This window comes from Poecilia mexicana, unplaced genomic scaffold (genome assembly GCF_051168715.1).
Source record: "Poecilia mexicana isolate PSO_F unplaced genomic scaffold, ASM5116871v1 scaffold_6, whole genome shotgun sequence".
Classification (NCBI taxonomy): Eukaryota; Metazoa; Chordata; class Actinopteri; order Cyprinodontiformes; family Poeciliidae; genus Poecilia; species Poecilia mexicana.
In genome coordinates this window covers 1,010,166-1,037,610 of record NW_028263375.1, presented here as the reverse complement: position 1 = coordinate 1,037,610, position 27,445 = coordinate 1,010,166, and the positions used below count along the sequence as shown (strand labels likewise).

Below are 27,445 nucleotides of genomic sequence, written 5' to 3'. Positions count from 1 at the left end.
ATGTACATGCACTGCAGCTAGATATTTTTACAATATGGAACATTTAATTTTCCCAGACGCAACACTTCCATTAATGTTTCTGTAGGAACGACTGCATAGATTACATTTCTGGTCTACTTTAGACTGCATGTGCTTAAAGTTATTGTTAATGGCAGAAGCAACTTTTTCAAGTTTGGTTCAGTAATTCATTTGAATTACTTTGAGTGTGAAATGTTCATGCATGCAAGTTAAATCTGTGAAGAACATGTTAGCTTTTGTTTCAATACTTTGGTAATACTTAGAAGTATAAAGCTTGGCATCAGAGATAATATTTAATATTTTCCTTTGACCTCTTGACTCTCACCCCCAAAATACTTGCACTAAAGTCATTGGGTCCATGACAGTTGAAGGGTTTTAAGATAAGGAAATTTAAATATTTATATTTTACAGATTTCCTCAGTTTGGGTGCATCTCTGAGAACAGAATTGAAATTCTTAAAACTACCTGTTCAATCTTCAAATTACTGTCACTTCTGCACATCAAAAAATGAGTTTCTCATTCCTTTTGCAAGTTTTGCTTTTGTACATCATGTAATTGATTATGTGCACTTCTTTGCTTTTCCCTCATTGTAATTTGCTTTAATCGTGTTGATCAAAATATGTTAAACGTGTCTGTGTTGAATTCTCAACTCTCAAAACAGCTAAGTTCATTGTGTAAGTCTTAACATGCATAAGTCTTAAAGTTTTCATAATGTCAATCATATTTTAATTAATTTATATTCAATTCTTTTCTAAATATGTTCTGAATTGGTAAATTGCCCCCAAGTGAGTCCTGAGTTTCTCTAACAGGTTAATGTATGAACAATTAGCTCAACCAACGATCAACCAGTTTTCTGAAAACAGATTGAAGGTGCATCTTGTGAACCATCAGTTGGCAACAATATGGTGTATATAGCCAGAACACAACAGAATGTTGTGAGAACTGATGAACAAGTATCTGGACAGAGTAAACAGCCAGAGAGAAGAAGAGGAGTGAGGCTGAGGAGGAAATAGTTGGGAGGGAAGCAGAAGAAGAGGCTGAAGACATCTGACAGTTTCCGTCAGTCCAACATCAGGATATGGCTCCAACCCACAACATGATGCTGATGGATGTCCTCCCACCCTACTGTTCATTCCTTAACCCCACTGAGGAACCTTTGTCAGCATGACGATGGAAATTAAAATGTAATGTAATTATGTAATTTCTACAGCACTGTACAGTTTTCCATGAGGAGATTGTCCTATGGTTCCTTTTCTACTTTTTTTGTTCTCTGCATTTCTGTCTTTTTCTTTCTGAATCACCATGGCATGGTCCATCAATAAACTACAGCAAAAGCGTAAATGTGAATTTTGTAGTCTCTTCCCATGACTAATCAATTTGACTGTCTCATCTGTACATAGAGAAACTATAACTTATTATTTTGAGTCACTGATATGTTAACTGACAGAATTTTGAGAGCTGAACTAAGGATTTTTCAAGCAAACAAATGCTATTTTTACTGTTTCTACAAATTGTTTTGAGAAATGCGTTTACTGTTTTGTAAATGCCAACAATGACTTGAGAAATGCACCAAAAGTGACTGAGAAAAACTAACACAGCATAAATTGTCTCAGGTGTTTGTATACATTTGTAAACGTTTTATACGTTTGCCTGTATGAAAAGTGTTCACATTTACAGCTTTGTTTCTGCTAGCTTGCAGGAATTGTAACTTACATAAATGGTTGAAGACAACTTATTGGGCTTCATGAGACTCGGATAAATGGTGAGTATCTATTTCATAAATTGTCTAAAACAGTTATATTTAACTTTTAAAGTCAATTTGTGTTTTGAAAGTTGGACGTAAGATTGTTTAACATGTTACAAGGGTTCTCTCTTGTTTGGGGACATACATTTGAAAAAAGAAGAAAAGGATTGCTGCTCCAAGACAGAGCTTTGTATAAACACCTGTTGACAACAAACAAAGGTTTAAGAACTACTGACTTTTCAGTCAGAAATGATCACACCGCCTGGTTGTCTCCACCAGTCTCCATATGAAAGTCAACAAAGGTGAAACAAACATTTAAGCGAATGGTGCATTTATGTGATGTTCATGTAGTGCATCTTTCTAACTTTTGCTTTGTTTGTTTTCCAGCAGAGAGGAAACACCTGACTGACAACATGCGAGTCTCAATTTCAACCTGTGACTGGGAAGACTACAACCATCCTGAGCAAAGTCTGAACTCAGTGACTTGTTACTCTCAACCCAGAACAAGAATCTTTTTATCACTGGTTTTTCTTCTACAATAGCTTATCTCTTATGTGGACACATGCTGTTTTTTTGTTTGTTTTGTTTTCCAGATCTCAGTAATACCGTGAGGAAACTGGACAGAAAATAGAATCTTTTTTTTTTTTTACTGAATTTTTAAATAGAAATTGTTTCTTTAAGTGGATTACTCGTAATCTGTATTTTTTGTTTAATTTGAATAAATATTCTTTATAACTTTCTGTATAGAAATGCTGAAAAGTTACACTTCCTTGTGTGTTGTACTGTCATTTTTATGGTAAAATTTTGGTAAGAACAGCGACCGGTAATTTACCATAAAAATTTTTGGGTTCTGGCAACCAAAACTGGCAGTTTTGGTTGCCAGAATTTTACCTTGTTCTTAGAAAACGGTAAAATACTGCATTTTAAAAATACGGTAAAAAAAAAAAAACTAGCAGTTTTGGTTGCCAGTATTTTACTGTATTTTTAAAATACGGTAAAATACTGCAATTTCAAAATACAGTAAAAAACTGGCAGTTTTGGTTGCCAGAATTTTACCGTATAAAGACGGTAAAATTCTGGCAACCACGGCTGCCAGTTTTTTACCGTAAATTGAGGCCGTTTGTTTTTTTTTTACAGTGTAGAGTCACTCTGCTACATTACGAGTTTTTATTTGCAGGGGTTGAATTGAAAGAAGATCAGTTTGGTGTTTCATTTTATTTAAGGAAGCATGGTGCAGAGTGCTCACTTTGTAAAACAAATGGGGGGCAAAATAAGTTATTCACCAAGGCTAAAAATATGTTTCAATGCAGGTAAGACAGGACCAGTCTTTTGTTATATGGCCATTCAGTCCTCTTCTATTGAGGTCCACATTCAAAATAGATACAAAACTAAGTGCAACCTGGACTCGAGTGGTTCATTTTTCAGAACAATAAAAATGATCGGGTATTTATTGAGTTGTAGAGCTATTTAAACATGAACTCAAGTACAAAAGTAGAACAATATCAGACTCTACAGGTCTCAGTTAGTGTGGTAAATGTGAAAGTTTATGACAGGACAATTAGGAAAAACAAAACGTGGGTTGTTTGTCGTTTCAAAAAACAGAGCAGCATACTTATGGTGCATTCACACCAGCCCTCTTTATTCCACTTTAGTCAAACTTTGGTTTGTTTGCTCAGAAAGTTCAGTTGGTTTGGGGAAGTGTTAATGCTCAATCAAATTCTGATGTGGAAAAAAAAAAGCAAACTGTGGTCCACCAACAATCCTAAGTCTGGGTTCAGTTGAAGTAAACTCTAATTACATATGTGAACGCCAAGTGGATCGGAGATCACTCCAAAATCAGGAAGCTGACTACAGCGCAGGGTATTCCGGGTAAATACAACCAAAACAAACATGCAAGTCAAGCATCAGATGAGTGAAATCCTACAACCGCTAAAATCTGATGTAATTCCATTTATATTTATATTTAAGTATCTTCTTCAGACAGGCGAGGGGGTAAACAGATTTTTCAAAAGGTTTGGTTCATTTGACACATTGCAGTGTGAAAGAGAACCACAGCAGCTGGAAATGGAACAAATGTTTTGGTTCCAACTAGAACCAAGTCTACTTTACTATCAGGGGTGAAAATGCCCTTACAGAGGAGCGTCAACAGCAAAGGACTGGATTAGCAGACCTTGCCAATGATTGATGGTGTCATCCAGGAAATGATACTGTGGAATATTGCCTCTGCTGCCCAGATACTGAGCAACTTAACAGCAGCCCTTTGTCAGAGTCTTCTTCAGATGTGTAACTATACTACTCAGTACCACAGTTTCTTCCTGCCCACAGCATCACCATCCTCAACAACTCTTTGAAGATAATAGGAAAGTAAGAGGAATGACATTTAATTTCCCTTTGGGATAAGTTAAGTATTTTTGAACTGAATACTACCTGTGAAATTTCAAGGTATTTCTTTGGAAATGGTTTAAGACCCATCAGCGTTTCAACACATCTGAGAAACAACAGCATAAATATGTGAAACATACTGTTTCACATATTTCTCTTTAAATAAGTAAAGCATACTTTTTGTTTTATGGTCATTCACTTAGTGGTAATACAGCATTTCTAACAACAAATAACCCATAACAATAGCTGGTCATTAATAACACCAAAGCAGAAGTACACTTACAGAACTTGGGCTGGAGTGCCTGCGCAGTTTGGGCGACTCTTTCCCAGTAGACGAGCTCTTGGCGGTAATGCAGGCATTGTTTTCCGAGTGGACCCTCTTCACCTGGCTGGCAGGCTTCTCAAACGGGTCGAAGCCGCTCTGCGTGCGCTGAACTCTCACCTTCTTGTCCTCAGGGATGGTGTCCAGGGGCTTGATGACCGAGTCTGTTCCCTGGCAGCCGCGTGTGGACATCTTTGTGACACATATCTGTCAAAATGGGGATGTGGAGAAGAAGACAAAAAGCAGGGTAAGGATGAACATAATCAATGTCAATATTAAATAGCGATTAACCTGACTGTAAGTCTGTCTTCCACATCCTGTGTCAGTCTGGGTCTGTCTTTCTGCTACCTTTCTGTTAGAATGGGAGCCTTTTATCTGCATCTCTCCTGTATCTGAACAAAACAGCTTCAGTCAGCCGTCAGCTCTGCGGAATACGTGGCTGCCGCTGTTCCCAAACATTCACACGTCTCCGCCTTATCACTGACACACATCTACAAACCCATGGATTACCATCACACATTAATGCTGCAGAGAGCTTCCAACAAGACCATCATGATCAGGAACTCACCGTCTGCACAATCCCAATCTGTTTTAATTACAAAGCATCTTACCAGTGGCTGTTGCACGGTGGACTCTGTAAATTGGACATAAAGGACTCAGGCGGCATGACATGTTTGCCACGGCTCCCTTAAGATTAAATATTTAAGCCTGGGCTCCCCAGCAGGAACTTCTAATTACTCTAGCACACAAGCAGGAGTCATCTTGCAGCTCACTAGTTTGTTCTTTAACATCACCCAGAATCTGTTGGACACAATGAAGTGTTTCTCAAATAAATGTTCTCACACTTAAATATGCCTGAAATCTACATAAACCAACAATAGGGCCACATGTACATGCAGCAAAAACTGATGATGAGGTTCATTCATTGCTGACTATTAGTGTGTCATAGTTGCAGGTTTTCTCATACTGGTTGAAGGCGCCACCAAACAAGTCCATAAGACAGCATAGTAATTGGAGGAGAATGTGTAGTTCTCATTTTTCTCATTAAGGTCTTAATCCTGATTATTTTTATTATAATGTAATTAAAAAAGATGGCATGAATATGTGGTTTTGTCTAAGACAATGCCCGTGTTTTTTTCTGGTGTCAGTGGAGCTGACCAGGTGATGGCCAGAAAATTTCCTATAATCACACTGCAGAAGAGTCAAAGCAACTATTGCGCAGCATATTAAACTCTGTGGATTACGCCTGTCTGATCCCTCTGTGTTAGTGTTCCTCAACCTCCAACACACACATACATAAAGTCTGTGTAGCTTCACAACAACGATGCAATGACTTCCATTAATTTTTCACTCATTTCTATAGCCTTATCCTAATCCTAACCATTAACAGTACATGCCTAACTCCAAACCAAACCTGGATTAAATTCACACCTTAGTCCTAACCCTAACATGAAAATAGCTCTTCGTCTTATGGGGCCTGGGTATTGGGCCCTATAAGGAGCAGTGAGTCCTCACAATGTGCTATTTGTTGAAAAGATGGGCTGTACAACATATTAAATGCAAGGCCACACATACACACACATGCACACACACACACATCTCAAAACAAATGATCTCCATTTCCCTAAGAATGTCTCATACAGCACATATATTGGACAATTGGTATTAGTGTGGCCAGAGCATATGACACTAGCATTTTTTTAAATGTTTATTTACTCAAATGCATAGACAATTATTGGACACAAAATTACTATCCAACAATGAAAATTAATCTGCAGTTGAATATTTTTAAATGAGACATAATCAGTATTTATAGCCAATGAGCGTGCAAATCAGAGGCAAGAGACACAAAGAAACATGCCAGGAGAACAGAACAGACTGACACTGTCACCACAGCTCTTGTCCACATCATGCATGACCTTAGTGACAACAGCTGTCATCTGGAGCGGCACGTTAACCAACAAAAGCTAATGTCTTCATTTAGGGCCTATTGCACTACGAGCCATCAATACTTAATAAGAGTGTGAGAAGAAGACTCATTCCAAGAAATTCAAAACAGAGGATCACCAGAACAAAAGCTCCACAACACAAAGCAACATCACTGCAGTTCCTGAAACAAATTCTGATTAAACAGAAACAAGCGTTGTTCCTGTTGGAGACTTAAACAGCCAGAAGAAAGGGTCGACTGTCTTACCACAATTTAAATATTAACCATTGACAGCTTCAGCCTGGCAGATTCTGTTTCAAACGTCCACACAGAAACTGTAAAGTCTTTCGGGAGGTGGGGGTTTAACTTTACTTATTGGCATTATTTTATTCAACTTTATTACTACTATTCTACTGAATAATAAAAGATGTGACTGTCCTCTTGCACAATGGAATTTTCTGATTATTTTTTCGGTCCAACCTACTCTTTATTCACTTCCTATGCACTCATTCTGAATAGTTTGCATATTGGGAACAAGGGTGTGGAAATTGTTTTCTGCTATTTTCATAATGGATGTGATGCTTCTGTGATGACATTGCCATCTAGATTTATTTTATAACATTTTTCTTAAAAGATAAAGTAATGAACTGATCACATGGGAATAAAAATTCTGAATTTCAATAGTGCCATCAAGTGGTCATGTACTTTTAGCCAAATAATAAGAGACCAGGTCTCCCTTTCATGCTCTAGGACCCAGTATGTCAACTTTAGTGGATCCTTATCAGCCCAGAGAGCACAGGCTGAGCTTAGGTAATATTATTGAGTCACTGCTCTGATAGTTGAATCATAGTGGTGCATGTGTGATATTCACAGTGTGTGTAATAGAATGTGTAGACATCCATCTATACTAGAGTGTTACATTAGAGTTAGATGATGGTGAAGTGTTTACTATGACATCATGTCTTCCTAAGTCACTGAAACAAAAGGCAGATACACAGTAATGCGACTTGGGCCTAATTGAAGAAGTGCATCTATAAAACATAAACATTTAAATTGCTAATGTTTTTAAAGTTTTCCTTTTACTCTCCAACAATAGAAAGTTTGTCTTTTACAGCAACAGTCATTGTGAAAGGCTAGTACATTATAAACAAAGTCATGCAATATTTACAGTTCCTGTCAAAATTGCCAAAAGTGTGATTGTGTTTGATGTTTTTTGTTGAAATGGTCTAGTAGCTAGAACATGATCATGCTAATGTTACCGATCCCTGTTTGCACTGTAAGCATGCTTGGAAAGCCTTGTGTGTTGGCTTTCCTAGAAAGTGTAAAAGTGTCCTCTAAAGTATCCCTTCACATCGCTCTTCCTTACCCCACTACATCTGTTGGCAAGTCAGCATTTGAAGAAATGAACCTGCTTTCTCTTTCCTACATGTGACAGTGGATGATAATATTAGCACACACAGTAGCATTATGGTGACAGATTCAGCACAGGGACGTGTCACATCCAGAAGAGCTGCGATAGATCCAAATCCCGCAGAGATGTTATGCATGGCTGCCTTTTTCAGACTCAAGTCAGCCCTAAAAAGCAATGTCAGCCATCAAGGTCAAAAAACTATTTCTCCTTTAATCTAGAATCATTGTTTTGCTCTCTTCAAAAACAAACAAACCATACTGGTATAGAGAAATGGACATAATAATGTGAAAGATAAAAAACAGGTTTCTTTAATATTCACAGGGTCAAAATTAAACATCAGAGATGCACCAACGAAACTGTAATTGATCGATACAGACTTTGGCATTTCTTTCTGGTGTGAACAGATGATTCTGAATTTGGCCAATTCAGATTAATGTTTATTTTATTATTTTTTTATTTACAGGTATTATTAAAAACCTCACAATTCAATTCAATTTCGATTCTTTGGCTCATAATTTCATTTGATGTTGATTTGATGTTGATTTAAACAATTCAATAATGAATGAGTAGTATACAAATAATTCTTTGGATTATCTATTAATATTTTTATACATTACTTTTTTATTTTTCTTGCCTAGTATATTACTTTAACAGTGTATTAACATTTTTGAGCAGCAACATCTGAAAATAAAGAAGTAGGCATGATGTAGACGCACTCAATGTGAAGTACAAAGTTAAAAAAAAAACACAGTGCTGTAACTGAAAATTATAAATTGAAGTAACTCATTTACTTACTCCTTATTCCTTTACTAAGATAATTCATAAAATTTTTGAATTATCATTTTTAGGCATATTTGGAAAATATTGCCATTCTGACCCTCACTCGTCACCAGCTGGTGGTGGTAATGCACACCAAAGGTTTGCCAGTAAACTCAAGAAGAAGATGACTTCGCATCAAAGGATTTCACGTGACACAGAGCTGATATAGCGAGCAGGAAGTTGCATCATAGCCACTCTTTGCGCCGCCATTGGTTCAAAGAAATGGTGCTGGCTGAACAACTAGCTCATCAAACTCACTTCTATTGAGTTCCCTGACAAAAAGTGTAGGAAATGTAGGAAGTGGTACACTCAACTATGAAAAGTCAAACGTTTCTCCAAAGTATTGCTCACCATGGCGCAAAGCCGCTGACCAATGCAATATTGATTCAGAGTTTTCAGAATCTATATTATATTGGAAGAAAATTAATTGCATTGCATTGAATTGATATTGTTGCACACCCCAAAGGATTACAGAACTAAAACTATCCATATGGTAGCATGTGGATAAAGTGAGGAATCTCAGTTTCCATCGTCAACAAGAAAACTAAACTCCACCAAGGATGCAATTATCCCACATTGATTACCTATAAAGTACAACCTCTTTAATCTCTAATATCCCCTGCCATCACCACCATTAACAACATATGCATTTACAATCAGCAAGGAACTGTATTGTTTTCCTATTTATAATTCATTTTGTACTGCTGCACTGACCCCACGGCCCCACAGGGATCATTTAAATTCATCTTATCTTATAGCTGTCATGCAATAATGGAAAATGTGGGCAGTAACACGGCAGGCAGACCCAGGCTAATTCAACTATCTCCAGAGGAGTAGTTACTGATGGCATTAGCTTGAATGATGACAAGAACCATGGAGGCCATAAAAGACCAATCAGCCATAAAGCCTACTTGTGTGCCGTGTTAACTCAGGACTATCAGCAATGTTAAGTCGGCCATGTTGTGAGCGTGAATGCATTTCCATTACACTGAGACAAAGCAGAGATATCTGCTTGCCTGGTCTCATCACTCCAGCCTCAAGACGATAGTGAGACGATACACCAGAGGAGAGAGCGGAAAAAAACACCTCATCCTCCTTCCATTCACACAGTCTGCTGAGCACAGGCCTTTGTTTCATTGTTGAGTGGCAGATAGAACACTGCATGAGTGCATGTTTGGGACTTTATATGCTGCATCTGTTACCGTGATAAACACGGCAGGATTTGCCTTTGTCAGGGCCTTCTGAGAGAAACCTGAGTAACAGATGACAAAACCGCAGGAAACAGTCAAATAGTGACATGAGGAACTCATTGAAGGTTAGACTGGCATATCAGTGTGGTGAAATGTAAGTAACAACAAATCTAGTTTATCTCGAACCATCTGAATGTGCAAAGCGAGGGGTCAGATGACACACAGGTAGCCACCATGTATATTTTATATTCTGATTTGTTAAGCGTAGATTGCTCAGGTCTGGACTCCCACAGCTGCTCTTTCATTGTAGCACCTTCACACCGTATCAATGCGTGCTGTCAAATAACAAGTCTGCATTACAAAAATCAGAAGAGCAACAGCAAAGTCAAGTGTTTAGAGCTGCAAGTTCCACTGGGTCAGCTGATTCTCATTTGTGGCTTACTCAGAGAAATAGCAGCTTGACCACTTATTCTGCCTATGAACCATACAACCACAGAGACAGTGGATGACGTTACAACTGTCTGAACAGGCAAAGGTCTACAGATGGATAAAGATCTGCACTCGTGATGTGATCCTCAACCTAACATGTCATAAAGCAGAGTAAGTCCATGTAAAAGAATAAAACAAATGGATAACATGGCGGAAATTACTTATTTTGATCAGCTCTACATAAAGAAACTGTCTGCAGATGAACATAAAAAGTAGATGAAATTATTGCAACAGAACGTTTCTGAATGTTTTTTTCTCGCCGCTCAGTTCTCAACTGCAGCCCGAATCTCTGAATAGTCCTGACTGAGTATGGATGGAAGAAGATGTTCAAATGGCAAAATGTGCAAATGATCCATATGTTCTTGGCTTGTCTCAACACATGTCTGCATCAATGTCAGAGTGCCTCTCCAGTCTGAGCTGTAATATATTCAGGAAGTGTTTTCTTGTAAAATACTGGTGTTTCCAATTTGGACTCAGTCCTGGTGTCCCATATCCTTGCGTTCCATTGGCCAGACATCAAACCCAATGTGACTTTCCTCTCTGAGGCACTTTCATTAAGTGCCTGGCAGAAAAAAAATGATGTAAATTAATCCAAGGGATATTTTTGCATTTTTGCTGCAGTGACTTTTTATCATTTTTAGCACACCCTGTAGATAAAAAAGAGGAGGAACGAAGTCATTTTATGTGGTTGGAAGATGTTCTAACTGATGAACCAGACAAAATCACTATTGTAACAATTTGCTGGTCTAAATTTTAACAAGATCTAACTGCATTGGGACAAGTGGCAAAAAGCAAAAAAAAAAAAAAAAAAGAGAAAGAAAAATTATACTGAACACAGTAAATTACTAACCTTTAACACTGACATGGTGTTTCTATCCACTTATAGAAACACCATGACAAGAAGTGGCCATTGTTGGTTGTTCTAGTGGCATTCTGAAGGCTTCAAAGTCATGTGTTGGACTTCAGTCTAGTTCTGGTACAGCAGCCTTGTCAGAGTCATTTTCTGTTTAGAACACTTAAAACCCTAAAAACAACCTTCCATCCATCTTTCTTCCTTTTAAGGTTGCATGGGGATTGTGCCCATCTCCATTGGATAAGAGTTAGGACAGTTCATCACAGGGCAACACAGAGACTGTGTCATTCCCACACACCCTGCCCGAGGGCAGCTTAGAGTAAATCCAGTAAACTTCCAGTAAATCAAATGGTCATGTTTTTGGACTTAGAGGAAGCTCAGGCAGTTCAACCACTGGCCAATTGTGCATTCCAAGAATCAACCTACTTTAATAGGTATGCACAATATATCAACACTAACATTGGTATATGATGATATTAATAGTTAGTGTTGATATATTGTGCATACCTATTAAAGTAGGTTGAACATGTCAGTAACGGTCCCATGAATAAAAATGGGCTGATATACACCCGATATTCATTTTCATGTTGTTGGTGTTTGCATCTGGAGCGGAGAGAGAATAAGGTTGGTCATGTGACAGTGATAGTGAAGCAGCAAAGGATTGTGGGAAGCTTAATTGAAGCAGAGAAGTCAGCAGTTGTGGTTGTTTTGTTCAAGGTGCACTGCAACTTATAGATAGGGGTGAGCAATTTGGACTTTTTTATCACAACATGTTTATATTAATATGTCATTTTATCAGCCTCACTTATAAACATATAATGCTTCAGTCTCCCACCAAACTGCTTGTCAAACTGTTGTTATGACAGTTATAAATTCAGCCCAGGGTAAAGCATCTCTCTCTGTGTGTCAAGATTTTGTGAATTTTGTCTTCATTGCTAAACCATCAAGTAAAATTAATAATTTTTTTTTTAAAAGGAACATAAACATATCATTAAAATAAACCAATAAAAAGTGCAAGTCTGACAAAAAAACATCTTGAGATTTCTATGGTGCCTATCTCTGTCAGTCAACAGGCAAAAGTTGGGATTCCAGCCCATTACAGGGTCAATACAGAGATTAACAAGCATCCATACATGTGCCAATGTCTGTGTCCACTTGTGTCACCAAATACACATCACATGGATGTTCTGGGACTGTGGCAGGACAGCAGCACACTCAGGGAAACTCTACCCAGGAGAAGCCAGGACCTATTCTGCCTTAAGGAATGGTGGATTCTAACACCACTGCAAATCTGTGTTTGCAGTTTGAAACTAAAGGCAATCCTTTTGCATCCTGAAACTGAAAGGGTGCAAACCAACCCAGCAGATTTTAGGAAGCATTCTTTGTGTTTGCATTGCTTTTTCATAAATTCATAAACTCATGAAGTTTTCTGACATCTAGCAAACGTCCTGGAAGGGCGAGGTGTTTGTGACGAGCTTTCCAGCAGCCAATTAACATCAGGCCGTTAATTAGGATGGTGGAGAACAAAAAGCTCCGACATAAATGACTGATTTGGCTGGCTTCCCGGAAGTTCTGGCTTTAGGGGAGCACATAGTCATGATTGATCACAGTATGGCTCCTTACCTCATCGTCCTGCCCTGTCCCTTACTTGTCTCCTCAACAACAGCATCAACCTCGTTCATCCTCAAACACTGACAAATAAGGCGGTGAAGCGTAATGCAGGACAGCAGCAGTCAAATCAAAGTACTGTCTGTCTAGATATGCAGATGTGCTGCTGGCATTTTGTTCCCCTATACCTTTTAAGATTAATGATGCCCCATAGATTCAGATCAGTCTCTAAATATCATTAAACCAGAGAAGGATTTCAACTGGTTCTCAAAATGAAAACCTGTCTTGACACCATGTCTGTTTGAAACTCAGAAGAAAAACACATTCATAGGACACTATGCCAGCGTGCCAGTTTTGCTGTTCCTGTGAATCTCAGTCCTCTGAAGTTGTTTGTGCTGCTGCTGAAGACATGTCAATCGTCCTACAGAGCACCTCTAAGGCTTGTTCTAAAATGCAAGCATAAGAGTTTATGACTTTCTTCCAGCCATTTGTTGACAAACTATAGATTTGTGAAGAGTACAACTCCTCACAAATCATCTGAGATTACATTATTTTGTCGTCTCAAACAAAATAATGTCTGAGATGACCTGCAGTTCCACTGCTCCTCCAGAGTCACCATGAGCCTTCTGACTGCTTCTCTGATTAATGCTGTCCTTGCCCAGTCTGTCAGTTTAGGTGGACCTCTGTGTCTTGGTAGGTCTGCAGTTGGTCCATCTGCTCTCCATGTTCATATGATGGACTGAACAAAGCACTAGGATATTGTTCTAGAACCTAACCATGCTTTAAACTTATCCACAGGTTTCTCCCTGTCCTGTCTGCTGGGTTCCAAAAAATTAGACAATATCTTAACACTTTTTTGCTTGGTAACTGGAAAAAATAAAAATTTCCTCCAATAATTTGAATAAGACTGTTGCTCTGTTGGAGCACAATCAAAACCAAATCCAATTAGTAGCTGAAGCACAATAATCACAGTAGGGCATGGAGCCCTGGTGTAGGTATTCAGATGATCACACTGTAGTGTGTGCGACACATTTAAATAGAATTTCCCATCTGAACGACAGTCCACCTGAGATTAGTCTAACAAAAGCCGTTTAACTGTGTATAGATTTCAGGTCTAATTGGGTGTTCATGGTGAACTCATTATCACAAGTACCTCTTATGTAAACACCTTTAGTCAGTAGCCACTTGATATGAATCACACCAATGACTCTGTCTCTGGGGAGTTGCATCTGATTAAAGCCACTGTACCCGCTACTATTCTCCCGTCGTCATGGCATTGTGTACAATAGATCCAGTAAGGTGGAGGAAGTTGCTATCTGTTTTCCCAGTGAACCTGATGTAGGATGCTCTATTTTGCAACTACATGGATCGCAGTTAAGTCAAACTGTTTTTGACTTTAATATGTGCATACATGATATGTCTGGACATGTCTAATTGTTTTATTGTCTATAGCTGCAAAAGTCAAAGCTTAACTTGAGTTAAGTGTGTGTGCTGTGTACAGGATTAACCCTGCAATTGGTGGTTCAGATCTATGTTTCTAATACTGCAGAGGGCCAAATGTAACTTTTGATCCATATCAGATTTTTTAGGATAGTCTGAACAGCACAAATCAGATTGGATACAAATCTGATGATTTTCACAGCAAATTAAATCTGAATGATTTTACGTCAATAATGTGTGACTGGCAATTTTGCACCAGCGAGTTAGATGCGAACAATGGTTGAAACTAGTAGGACTGGGATTGTCGATGGAGCGAGTCATAATGTGATTTGACTGTACAGAACCTTCAGAACTGATACACATGGACTGCATGTGTTGCTACATCTGCTCATCTCACGGTTGCAGAGTGTTCATACTAGAGTTTGAACTCTAGTGTGAATTTAGATCAAAATGAGAGAACCAGGAAAACATTGAGTGTTAGAACTAGTGTGACTACTGCAATCTCAAACTGCAAAAATGTTTGTTAAAAATAGTCCAAAACACAATGAACTATAAGCATATGTTACAGCATACAGAAAACCTGATTTATGTAACAGGTTTTCTGTCTTGTTGCTATTGAATAACAACAACAGCTGGAAAGATATGAACAACTTTTTTTGGAGACAAGGTAAAACTGACAAATAGTGTAAGAATAAAGGAAGATTATTTAGGCTAATTCCATACAGAAGAGATTTTTTTTCCCAAAAACAGGTTGTCAGTTTCAAAAATACCAACCTCCCGCGAGTCTGTTTCCAGAAATGATTTTGTCCACACAGAAACACCTAGAATGGCTTAAAACCCTACTCGCTCTCTCTTTGCTGTTCACATGAATACACAAGAAACCTGTCTGGTTAAAAAAAAAACTGTGGGTCTTGTAAGCCATTTCTTAAGCCATTTTTGTGGGGACACAAACAGTTAAAAACATTCCTGGTTTTGAAAAAGAAAAAAAATCCCATGTGAACACTTCATCACTGTTACAGTAACATCTATTGCTTGAAGAGGTCTGGTTCTAAGACTCCAGAACTCCATAAACAGAACAAGAAATAAATTTTACCTTCTGCAAACATTGCTGCTGGTGGCCATGTTGTTTACTTGCAAGTTTCACAGCCTGGGGGGTCAGGTTGCCAGACTGAGACAAATTCAGGTTGTCTTTTCTTGATAAAAGAAAAGTTTTTGTTGGTTTGGGTGGATTTTATTGACAGCATTTTAAGAAACACACTGAGTATCAGTAACAGAGTTCTGGTTTATGGGGACCTGAAACCTGGCCACACTCAAATTTAAACACTGAAATCTTATCAATGTACAGAGAGAAAGAACAGTGGCAGCACTGCAGTGTTTTGTAGGTTTGCACTTCTCAGTTGGGGCCGAGACAGAACAAATTACTGGATTTCAACCATGGATATTTTTCTTAGAAGTGTCGGTGGTTCTTTATGAACGGTTGGTGACCGGGCATTGCACATTGCAGCATCAATGTGGGCTGTTCACAAGAAAATTACAAGGGTGCATTTTTTGATGCAGGTCTCACACTGGGAAACATGTTGCCTTTAAGACTATTAGAGCTACTTTAAGCACATAATTGCTGCCAACAGATAATAGCATAGGAAGGTTTTCATCCTGAGAGACATGCTTTCTGCCTCTAAAAACAAAGACAGTTCTTTTTTTTTTAGATTTCCAACATGCATGTGCCAGTAGTTATGCTACTTTGAGGTCAACTGGATAATTGCACTAAGCTGTCAAGTATGAAGGTCTGTTTTGAGCTTTATGATCCAAGTGACAGAATCTGCTTTTCTTGTATGAATGGTTGACACACTGGAAACAGTAAGAAAGAGCTGCGGAGTCGTATTTCATTAATAATTCCATTGCCTCTGTGCTTGTCTGGATGTCTTTTCTGTCATCTAAGCCTCCAGCTGATGTGGACACCCTGAACCTTGGTGTCCTGTAGGTTTCCTCTTGTCGTCCCAAGCTTGTTCAGGATTGGGAAAAGCAGCAAAATGGTTTCTTCCAGACAACAACTTCTTACAAACTGCCTATTTTATTTTCCTGAATCTGACTGCTTTATAATAACATTAAATTTTGAACCCTATGTTGCTGGACTGAACCATGCTGACATTGTTGCTTCATGACAAGTAATTAATGTGGTTAAAACTCTAGGCCTTCAACTCTGGAGTGGTTTTCATGGATAGTTTGTATGCTCTCCCCATGCATGAGTTTTCTTTGGATATATCATTTCACCACTACAAAATGATTTACAAGGAAAAGCATTAAAAAGTGAAAGCCATTCTTCCCTAGACTGAATATCCCAGCCCAGGATTATCCCATAGTCAGACAGTCCAATGATCAAACAAATGAGAGCATCTCATACATGTCTACATGTCAGACTGTATGAGGTCACTCAGTATGTTGAGATCTAGAAAAAGAGCAAAGCATGTGTGGATGGTTTGCGTTGGCTAAAAGAGAGAGCCTCTTCTATCTAGAGAACAAGGCAGAACAACTTAGTTTTACAAAGTTGCAACCCAATGAACCACAAGAGTCCTAGAACAGTTATCTAAGGAGAGACCAAAGTAGATGTTTGAGAAAACCAAACAGCATGTCCACAAATAAATTCTCATAAACAAAGATATGCAAGGTAGTGGAGGAATTATGATTTGAGCTTGTTTTACAGCCAGTGAACCTGGGCTTCTTGTAGTCACTGAGACCATAAACTCAATGATCTCATTATTCTAGAGTCAGATGGGAGCTCATCTGTCTCACTGCTACACCTTTGTGGAAATCAGTCATCCGACAGGAAAAAACTGCTCACTGTAACTACTTGAAGAATTCTTATTCTTATTCTTAGGGCTGACTGTGGCTGTGTGGGTAGAGTAGTCATCTTGCAATCGGAAGGTTGTAGGTTTGATTCCAGCTTCCTCCTGCCTATGGATCTGTGCATTGGTGTACATGCATACATCAGAGTATTTTTCAACCTTTTTGAGCCAAGGTACATTGTTTTAATTAAAAAAATCACGAGGCACACCACCAACCAAAAATGTAAACAAAGGTACTCTGTAGCCGCCTATATTACATATATAGTCATTCTTATCAAAGTGTCTTGAATAGGAATCAAATAAACAAAAATTTACGTTTATCATATTTTACATTTCTTATTTCAAATTGCACTTAACAAGTCCACTTCAAAAATACACCTGAATAGTGCCACAACACTGTCGTGTGTGATGCATGAATGTAGTAACATTCATGCATCACTAATTCTCTTGTTTTAATGTAAAATGCTCTGTACCTACTGCCATCTAGTGATAATAAAATTACATGATTTCGCCGCTAGTCACTACTACAGCAAAGACACTCAAAGATGGCATTATTTGCAGATAATTAATTCGTTTTCAAAAAATCTTTTAAGACCAATTGTCGTATTTTCCAGACTATGAGCGCACCATACTATAAACCATACCCTTATTTTTTTGAAGACCCCCCCTCCCCCTGGAAACTTACATATATCAGCCTCACCGGGCTACAGGCCGCTGGTATCTCGGTTTCCCATAAGGACCCAGCAGAGGGCTGCGTCCTAATAACTGCTGGATATATTAAGGACGCAGTTTTCCGTCTCCAAATCCGGTTTTGTTCACGCCGAGTTTACATGCAGCGGCTTTATTTCCCTCCTGTGCTGTCAGATCGATACTCCTCAACTTAGAAGCTGCATCATATGAGTTTAAAAACATTTCTCCGTCGTGCCTGCTTCTAGCATGTGCTTGTTCTAAATGAAAATTAGCGCGTTCTTCTTTGATTTCCAACTTTGACTTCCAATGATTCACTTCCTGCTAAAGAGCCCCCTGGTGGTTGAAGAAAAATCCACAGAAAAGCCGCATGTTCAAAGTGTAGGAAAAGAGTAGCAGCTTATAGTCCGGAAAATATGGTAGGTGAAATTGGATAATTTCCACGGCACACCTGACGATCACTCACGGTACACTAGTGTGCCGCAGCACAGTGGTTGAAAAACATTGGCATGCATATATATATGCACATATGCATACAATACATCTGTATAGAATACACACATATAAATGGGTGAGTGTAAAGTGCTTTGAGTGGTCAAAAATGATTGGAAAAGTGCTATATATCAATCCAAAGCTTTGGCATAGATGTTGAACTTTATTTAACTAAAAGGTCACAAAATAAAAACTTCTGTAGTTGATGCAGATGTAAGTAAGATAAACATTTTCAAAGTTAGAAAAAATGCTAAAGCACTAAACCAAAAATTAGCTCCGTTATTAGCATATTAGTAGAAGTATGCCCACCACTGCATCAGTCTACTCCAGGGGTGCCCAAAGTCGGTCCTAGTGGCCCGGCATCCTGCATGTTTTAGTTCTCTCCCTGGTGGTAGTAACAACCTGTTCAGTATGTCAATGTTCTTTTTAGGCCTCTAATGAGCCATCATTTGAACCAGGTGTGTTAAACCAGGGAGAGACCTAAAACATGCAGAATGCCAGCCCTCGAGGACCCACTTTGGGCACCCCTGGTCTACTCAAATATTCCTGCTGATCATGTCAATCCCTTTACAGAGCACAGTGTACCCCAGTGTTTCTCAGTTCCGGACCTCACACCCCCCTGCCCTGCATGTTTTAGGTGTTTCCCTTCTGCCACACACCTGGATTGAATCTGTGAGTGATTAACAGGCTTCTGCAGTACTTGATGGTCATGAATCATTTGAATCAGCTGTTCTGGAACAGAGGCACATCTAAAACATGCAGACCAGGGGGGCCTGAGGACTGGAATTGAGAAGCACTGGTGTACCCCAGCATCACATCATGTCATACCGTTTTCTAAAAGATGACAATAGTGAATGGCCTCCACAGCCACCAGACCCTAAGTCCTGCAGAAACCCTTTGGGATGTAGTGAAATAAGATATTCTCATTATTGATGTTCAGCTGACACCTTAACATGAAGTGCATGAGGTTTTTTTATAAGGACCAAAATCTCTGAGGAATGCTTCTGACACCTTCTCTGGCAGTAAACCTGATACTAACAATGCATACCTGATAAACTGGCTTTTGTGTATATCCAATATAAATTAGAAACTGAAAACTTTAAAGTTTTAAAGACAGTCTTTCTGCCAATCTGAAAGAAATTGAATTTGTTTGTGGCCATTAAAAGGCTGTTAAAACTTCTGTAGGATCACAAGAGAATCAACTTCCAAGTAAACTTAGATCTTAGTGTCAAGTTGTTGCAGTTCACATACAAGGTAGAGTCTCTTCACAACTGAACTAAGTTTGTACCATAACTGCCCTCAGATGTCCATTTCAATTACAGTTGCTGCTTTCTTTCTTCCCCTTCTCTTATTTCTCAGCCTGCTGTCTTCCCTAGGACCTGCATATGGCCCTGCAGAAAGTCTCTACATGAGTCCAAGGCTCTCGCAGATGGCTTGTCCCTGTTTCTCTCCCTCATTATCCCCACAGTACCCAAAATTCCATTCCTGTGGGCTTGGAAAAGAGAGGAGTGTGTTGCAAATTTGCTTGAAGCAAGATGACATATTGTAGAATGAGCAGAAAAATGCTGCAACGAGGGCATCCCGTCCATTAGCCCAGTCAACATCAGCACCCATTTCACCACTGTAAAATAAAATGCTTCCTGTAAGTGCAGAAGAGATGGTGGCAGCAGGGAAGTGGGGCTGACAGAGCTGACGTTATTCCAGGCAAATGGGAACGCTGACACTTTGCTGCACGAGCTGCAGAGACGTATGCACAGATGCACAAACTATCGTCCTCTTTTCCCTGCAACTTCCTTCCTATCCACACAGTGTCTTATCACATCCACCTCAGGTGCTCTATCCACAACCAAGCTGGCAAGCTAGCATGACAACCCATCATCAACCTCTGGAAGACAAACCTCTACACACATGCATCATACATGCATGCGGAATCTGCTTGCATCTAAGCTACAAATGCACATTTGCCAACATGCCTGCACATCTGCGAATCGCCTCGTACAATATGACGTGTGTGTGATGTGTCTGGGGAATACTATTCACACTCGTCCACACACGCATGCAGAAGGACTGTATTCGTAGCAAGGGAAGAAATGGAACTGGGATCATGGATGTAGGACACAATCAACACCAATCTCAGTCTCCCTCTTACCTTCCAGGAGGAAACAGCTCACCTGGATGCCTCTGAAGCACAGACAGATCGCATTCAGGCCAACCTCTCTCCCTGCAAACCAGCTCAAAACATCTCCCTCCCTCCCTTCTCTGTCATACACACACACTCTCTCCCTTCTCTCTCTTCCTCTCCCTTTGCAAGCTGGAAATGACAAGATTGTACTATAAGCTGAGGGGTGGGGGTGAAATCTAAGGTAGCTGAAGGAGACTGCGTTGTTTCTGGCCAACCGCCCCGAGTGACTGTGAGCTTGCGGGTAAAAAGGGATGGAGGTAGGGTGGCCGTGGGATGGGGACACATTTCAAGCAGCAGAAGAGTGAGGAAAAAAGCTCAGCAGAGACAACCTTCTTGAAACCCAGAGGACCCCTGCTCTGCTCTGAAATGGTACAGCCCAGAAGAGTTTAAGGAAGTAGACAGCATCAGCTATCAGTTTATAACACAATCCTCTGTGAATCCGAGCTCAGCTACAGTAAGGGAAGGTGAGCTGTGTTTGGTAACTTGGTTACCTCTGATCAAATGTAAAAGCTCTGGATCTGGCCAGCCCACAGCTTTCACTGCTGTTAAATGATGCTTTAGCTCCATTTGTCCTGCAGTATGTCATGTATTTGCAAAGCAGTTCTTGCCTCTATCAACTGTTCTCTTATTTATTGCTAAGGGTGATTGTTATTTCTTTATTATGACATACTTAACTATTCCAAAAGAATGTGATAAAATGTGCAATGTATTTCTTGTCAATTGTAAATCTGCCTGGCTGTCAAGACTCTGTCTGAATGTGACATTGGCTGCAGAAGTAGAAGACTTCCCATGCTCAACATGAAGAGGAGTTCATTTTGGCTGACATCCTGTTGTATCACCAGCTCATTCCCCATCATTCTTTCATTCTGTGATCAATGTTCTTTATATCTCATGATCAACTGAAAGGTGCCAGCACGCAATGGAGTGGGTTGAAGTAAATAAACCAATATTACATTCCTGTTGCACGATCTATCCATCCTAAAACAAATATGAATGATAAGAGGTGATGGAGGACTGCAGACTGGGTGCATTGTGCAAAGACAGCAGCAGCTGTTTAGTCCACAACTGCCCATGGAATGGAGACATCTTCTCTGAGAAGTATGCTGAACACGTTCAGACAGCATGAATGAGGATCACAACTCAGAGCTCAGTCCTGAGGAATCACCCAGGTGAAGCCTGGAAGTTGTCAGCCACGCCCCTTTGATTCACCCAGGTGAAGCCTGGAAGTTGTCGGCCACGCCCCTTTGATTCCACAATCACAGCTACATGATGTGAAAGCTCACACAACCCACAGTGATGGTCCGATATGAACGTTTGGGCAGATATTGACATTTAATATTATTCCATATATTGTATATAGTATACATATTTCACTACCCTTCCGATACCTTGACAGAAACAACCACATGCTGACCTCACCACTGCTTCTCTGCTTCAGCTAGTCTTCCCACAGTCCTGTGCAGCATGACTCACATCACTGTCACATGACCAAACAAACGTCACATGACTAACCTCTTTCTGGAACCCCTCCGGACAAAAAACAATAAATAAATATTGGTTGTTAATATCTGGCCATTTTTATTTATCAGACCCATACTAATATGTGAAAAATGACTGATATCGGTCAATACCAATATTACTGATGATATATGCATCCCTAATTGCTTTGTTTGTTAAAGGACAAACATATGTAATGAAGGGTGTCTGTCTTTATGTTCATTGTAAAGCCATGATGTCTGTTTGAGGCTCCTATTTTGAAGAAAGAAAGGAATTAGTTGTTGAGATATACCACTAAAGTTGGTTAGTACAAAGTGCTAGTTGTGTTGGTGGATGACAGTCAGACAAAAATGTAATAAAAATAACCTGAACATCCAGATACTGCAGAAGTAAACTTAAGTGATTAAACTTAATCACCTTAATTTCTTTGCTTCTTAGTCCAGCTCCACTAAATGCTGAATCACTTTTTCACTGAAGTGACTTTTATTAGCAACATGTGAGCATCATCTCTCTCACCAGTCTGCAGTGATACACGTCCGTGCAGGGTCAGTTAAATATGTACAGTAGCATTATTTTATTGTGTTGTGCAACACTCCTTTCAAGCCTCTGCGACATGAGCTCAGTGTCATCAGTTGTCACTGAAACATGTTTCTTAACGTTAGTTACATTTTTTTAACTATTGAATTGTTATAAAAAGTAATCACTATGATTTACCCAATGCAAACATCTTCTTCTTGTTTTCCATATCATTAAAGCTTCAATCCTGTAACTCTCTGCATAGGTTCAGTTCTAAAACAAATAAATAGGAATATGTTATTCAAACCTCTTCATTGATAATTCATCCTGAAATAAACAGAAATGTCAGATTCTGTTTGATCTAACCATTGAAGCTAAAACATCATCCTTATTTTAGAGCTTTGTGTAGTACATAGTTCATTCTTTAAATCTAACATATATGTTGATGTAATATAACAGCACTGTAATACATTACATTACACAATTACATACAATGCCTAAGCCCATTACAACTTCTGCTGACTGAGGCACAATAATCAAACTTTTCAGATGTCTGTTTTCAGTTTTTTTCCTTTTAATTAATAGGTTTTGGCCCCATCAACATTTGATGAAATGACACTTTGTGATTGATTAAAAAAAGAACATTTTACAAATATCTTTCTCATTATTTAGACATTTGGCAGATACATGTAGTGTTGTTAATCCTAACTGACCTGAACTCAACACATATCAGGACCCCTGCTGTTTGCCTGCTGTGAAGCTGGACTTGAAGACAACATCTGGTTCTGTTCTGGTGACCTCTGTGTATCGTCTGGAGATTATTGTGCAAAGATGAATTCTTCATTAAATAAAGAAAGTTATGCAGCTTCATCTTCATCAGACTGTCATAGCACAACAGTGTGTCTCCAGTCTAAGGCTTTTCCAGACCTACTGTAGCACTGACTACTACAGGAGATTCTTCCAGCCATCTACAACAACTCTGAAGAAAATTGGACAGTTTGAGTTGCTGCAGTTATTAATTACTCTTTGAAATTAATATTATATTTGAATTGAATCATATTGAATTGGTCTAAAACATAATATATATCATGTTATTTAATAAGAAAAACTGGTAATATGCCTTTTTATACACTGTAAATGTGTTTTCAGCTGTATTAGCAGGCATGTAAAATATAATTTGTTAGAGGAGACATGAAGGAGCAATGTGTCCCAAAATATATTAAGAGTTAAGCTGGTTTACTTGCTGCCACACAAACACAATACAGTAATCTATGTTATCAGTGCCTGAAGGAGGAAAACCTGACTCCCACAGAATGTCACCCTCTGTCACGCTCCACAAGAGAAATCCAGCACACATATTTCCTTTCATGTTTGTTTTTTTCACACTAAATTACCAGTTTTCCTATTTTCCCATTGCCCCTGCTCTCTTTGAAAGGTAGCCTTGATGGACAGGCCGGTTGCTACAGGAAGCACACCATGCTTCTTACATTAGAGTGAGGCACTAAGGTGTGAAATCCAAAATAAGATTGGATTTAGATTGGACCTAAACTGGAGTCAATTTCCAAGCCAGGGCAAACAGTAATCAGTTGAAACCATGACATGTGCAGTGAAGGCCATTTGCATTTTAACAAGATTAAAACTCCACAAACACAGCGTGTACATTCCCAGTCCTCAGCTGCAGTTTACGTAAATATGGGTCAGCTGTGGTCAAAATGCTCAGTTGGAGATGGAGATCATATATTCCACATAATACACAAAGCAATCCACACACACTTTTTAATATGTAAATTCCACAAAGAAAGCCCATCCCCCACCTCCCCCGGTGGGAATTAAACCAAAGACTTTCTTGCTGCAAGGCAGCAGCACTGCCTTCTGCTTCACTCTGCAGACCAAATTCAGTTCAGTTAAATACATTCATAAAGCAGGAAGTAAAAGCAGAACACATCCAAGGGCACTTGAAATAAAACAAATCAGAAAATTGAAATCATATCATGTTTTATATTCACATTCATCCCAACTACTGCAATAAGTCCATGTTGATCCTGTTGAGAAGCAATTCCAAACAATCAGGTTCAGGCCAATCAATAAACAGTAGTAAACTAGAATGTGTGTACAGAGCTCATATCACTGATAACAATATGATACCAATTATTTTTATTAAGTTTGATATATCATCAAACTTTTGATCTTCAGGTATTTTAGTGGTTTTTCCTTTGATTTATTTTGTTAAAACCTAGGATGGTATTTGGCCAAATTTTATAGGTGTCTATAAAATATTTTAATAACTTATTAACCTAATAAACCAAAATAATAATAATAATAATAATAATAACTAATTAGTGTGTAAAAAACTCATTTGAGAGCAAATCAAAACAAAATCTCTTTGAGAAGCTACCAGACAAACATAAAATAAAATTTCAACAGGGAATCTGTAACCAAAGTATCAATCTTACCACACTAACATCTACACTATACTGGGTATTAATAATCAATATTTTGGATCATTCTGCTCACCCCTACTTCACTCTGATCCAATCCCAAATCTAAGAATGAACAAAACTTCTCCACTTAATGTTCACAAGGAAAAAACCTGTTCCAACTGTGAATCAATGTGTTCCCACCCCGTCATTAAACTGCAGCAACAGTTTATATCAGTATTTTGTTTGTTACTGTGTGCTCTGATGGATTTACTGTATTTCCAAAATAAAACATTTTTTATATATTTTTTTCCTTCATCATAATATATCCCACAAAACATCATGGTGACCCTTCCTGTCAACATTTCTCCTCCTCCCCCTCTATCCTGAGAATGAACAGAGGGACAAGTCTCCATTTAACAGGAGGACATGTGCAGCAAACCAGACCCAGGATAGACAGACATCTGAAAGGACAGACATCTGAAAGGACAGACATCTGAAAGGAGATACTGATATTTGCTAATTATTTTTACTGCATTTGATTCCCAACCCTAACTGCTGCCCCCGACTGGGAGGACATCTCACACTGCTTCTGCACAACGGCTTGGTTTCTGCTAAGTTTATAAAATAACAAATCAGTTCCTTTTTTAGCTGCTGTTGTAAATATTCATTTATGGTTCCATTTATTTCTATCCAATTTATTAAATATTTATTACTGAGTAGTTTTTACCAAATCTGGAATGGAATGGAATTATTTCACTCAGAAACTCTAGTAGGAAGTTGGGAAATAATACGCAAACATTAACTTTGTTCATCAGAATTTCCTCTAATGATGCAGTCGGACCATAGAAAGATTGGTCTCGCTGCAGCTGCAGAGTAAGTCTGTAAATAGGCAATAAACCACACACAGTCCAACCACTGAAATGTTGCCTCATTAAACAGAGGCCACACTGTGGGAGACCCATATTGATTCATCCATCAAATCCTAATTTCAGTGGTATTTGCTCCTTTATTTGGCAACCTGGTGCTCTGATGTGGACTCGGGTCGATTAAATTCAGCCGAATATTTGCTCCCCCAGCCCACCGCCCTCTCTGGCCTGATGAACCTGACAGACCTCAGCTTGGTCTGTCTGAAATCTGATCCTGTTGCAGGTGTTGGGTTCAACTCAACTCAACAGATGGGTCAACATAAGGTCTGCTCTTGGGTCTCCCACAGGCCCTCTCACTGGGTTTTGTCTTTTACAGCCAAATATTTGAGCTGAAAGACAATAGACTCGCATTAGCAGAAGAAATGATTATTTCCTTCCATGCGATTAAAATGAACCTTGAAGATTGGTGTCTTTTGTGTGTCTTGATGAACACAAGCAGGTCCACGTAATGTAGGCATTCATCTCTGCATGCATCTCTTTTGCTGTGGCAGTATGAACTTTTTCTGACTTGTTCATATATTTTATATTTCCTGGTGAATCTGCATAATGCACTTTCCTTGTGAGGTTTTAAAGGGGAGTCTGTTTTCATTGCTGTTTTCAGTTAGTATTTCTACAGCCAAGATAAATCAGATAAATGCACAAAAAACACAGTTTATATTAAAGACTTGAATTATACTGTTTCAAACTGTGTTGCCCAGTTGAGAAATTAAAAGGTAACACACAGGCAAAGTGTACTCTTCTTAAGTGGTACAAAAAGTTACTAAATTATGAAAAAAACTGTCTTTTATCGCTGTTGACAAATTTCATGTAATTATGTTTCTATATTCTGTATTTATTTTTTTAATACAGTCAGTTTTTTAAACCATAAATTGATGTATTTCCCCCTTTAATGTTTCCTATTTCCATTTACTCCCATCCAGTTTTAATTTAAGAGTTGTGTAATGATATTTCTTACCATTATGTCCTTTTTATCATGTAAACAGAAGGAGAAAAAAACAATCCGCTTCAAGAACCGCCCCCCAAAAAACTGGCAGTACATATCAGGAATCAGTTAGACTGATGTAAAAATAATCGGCATCAGCCTTAAAAGCCAGAATCAGCCCATTTCTAGTGTTTCCCTCAACTGCACTGAGTGATGGCTTGTTAACATAACTAAGGTAGAGAGAGTGGTTTCAAAGCCCACTTCAGATTTCATAGTTTGAGCAACAGGACTTTCCAGTTAAATTTAGAAAACTTAAATTATGCTGGAAAACCTTGAGAATAATAATATATTTTCCTAATTCTTATTAAAACTGCAGCAGTAAATGGTTAAAACGGGTTCCCTTTTGAAGCTGTGCCTGTACAAGGGATATATTAGCCTAAAAAGGTCAACAGCACCATGAGTGATTTATGGATCTGTCACTCTAATGACTTTATCATGTAGTAGATTGATAACTATATCACTGTGACAGGCCATGTGCTGTATCATCCTGTCATTCTGGCCCACACATGAAGCTCCTGTCTGGGTGTTCAGACCTGCCGGTCCACGGCTCCGCTCTGCCAGAGAACTTCCACATTATAACGAGAGTTCAACCTGATCGCACAAAGTGAGATGAGAGCAGCCGTCTGCCCGGGGCTGCTGTTAAAATGTGTGCAGCGTGTTCACACTCGGAGGTGCGCTGCATCATACCCCACGCTGC

General features: G+C 38.9%; 1 protein-coding gene across 1 annotated transcript in view; it reads right to left on the bottom strand.

Annotated features, from left to right (window-relative positions):
• Nucleotides 1–27,445, bottom strand: part of cdk14 (cyclin dependent kinase 14) — a 175,491-nt gene that overhangs the window by 120,470 nt on the left and 27,576 nt on the right. Inside the window, exon 3 of the mRNA XM_014986276.2 lies at nt 4,428–4,673. Coding sequence (XP_014841762.1) covers nt 4,428–4,673 — 246 coding nt within the window. The remainder of the gene's footprint in view (nt 1–4,427; nt 4,674–27,445) is intronic.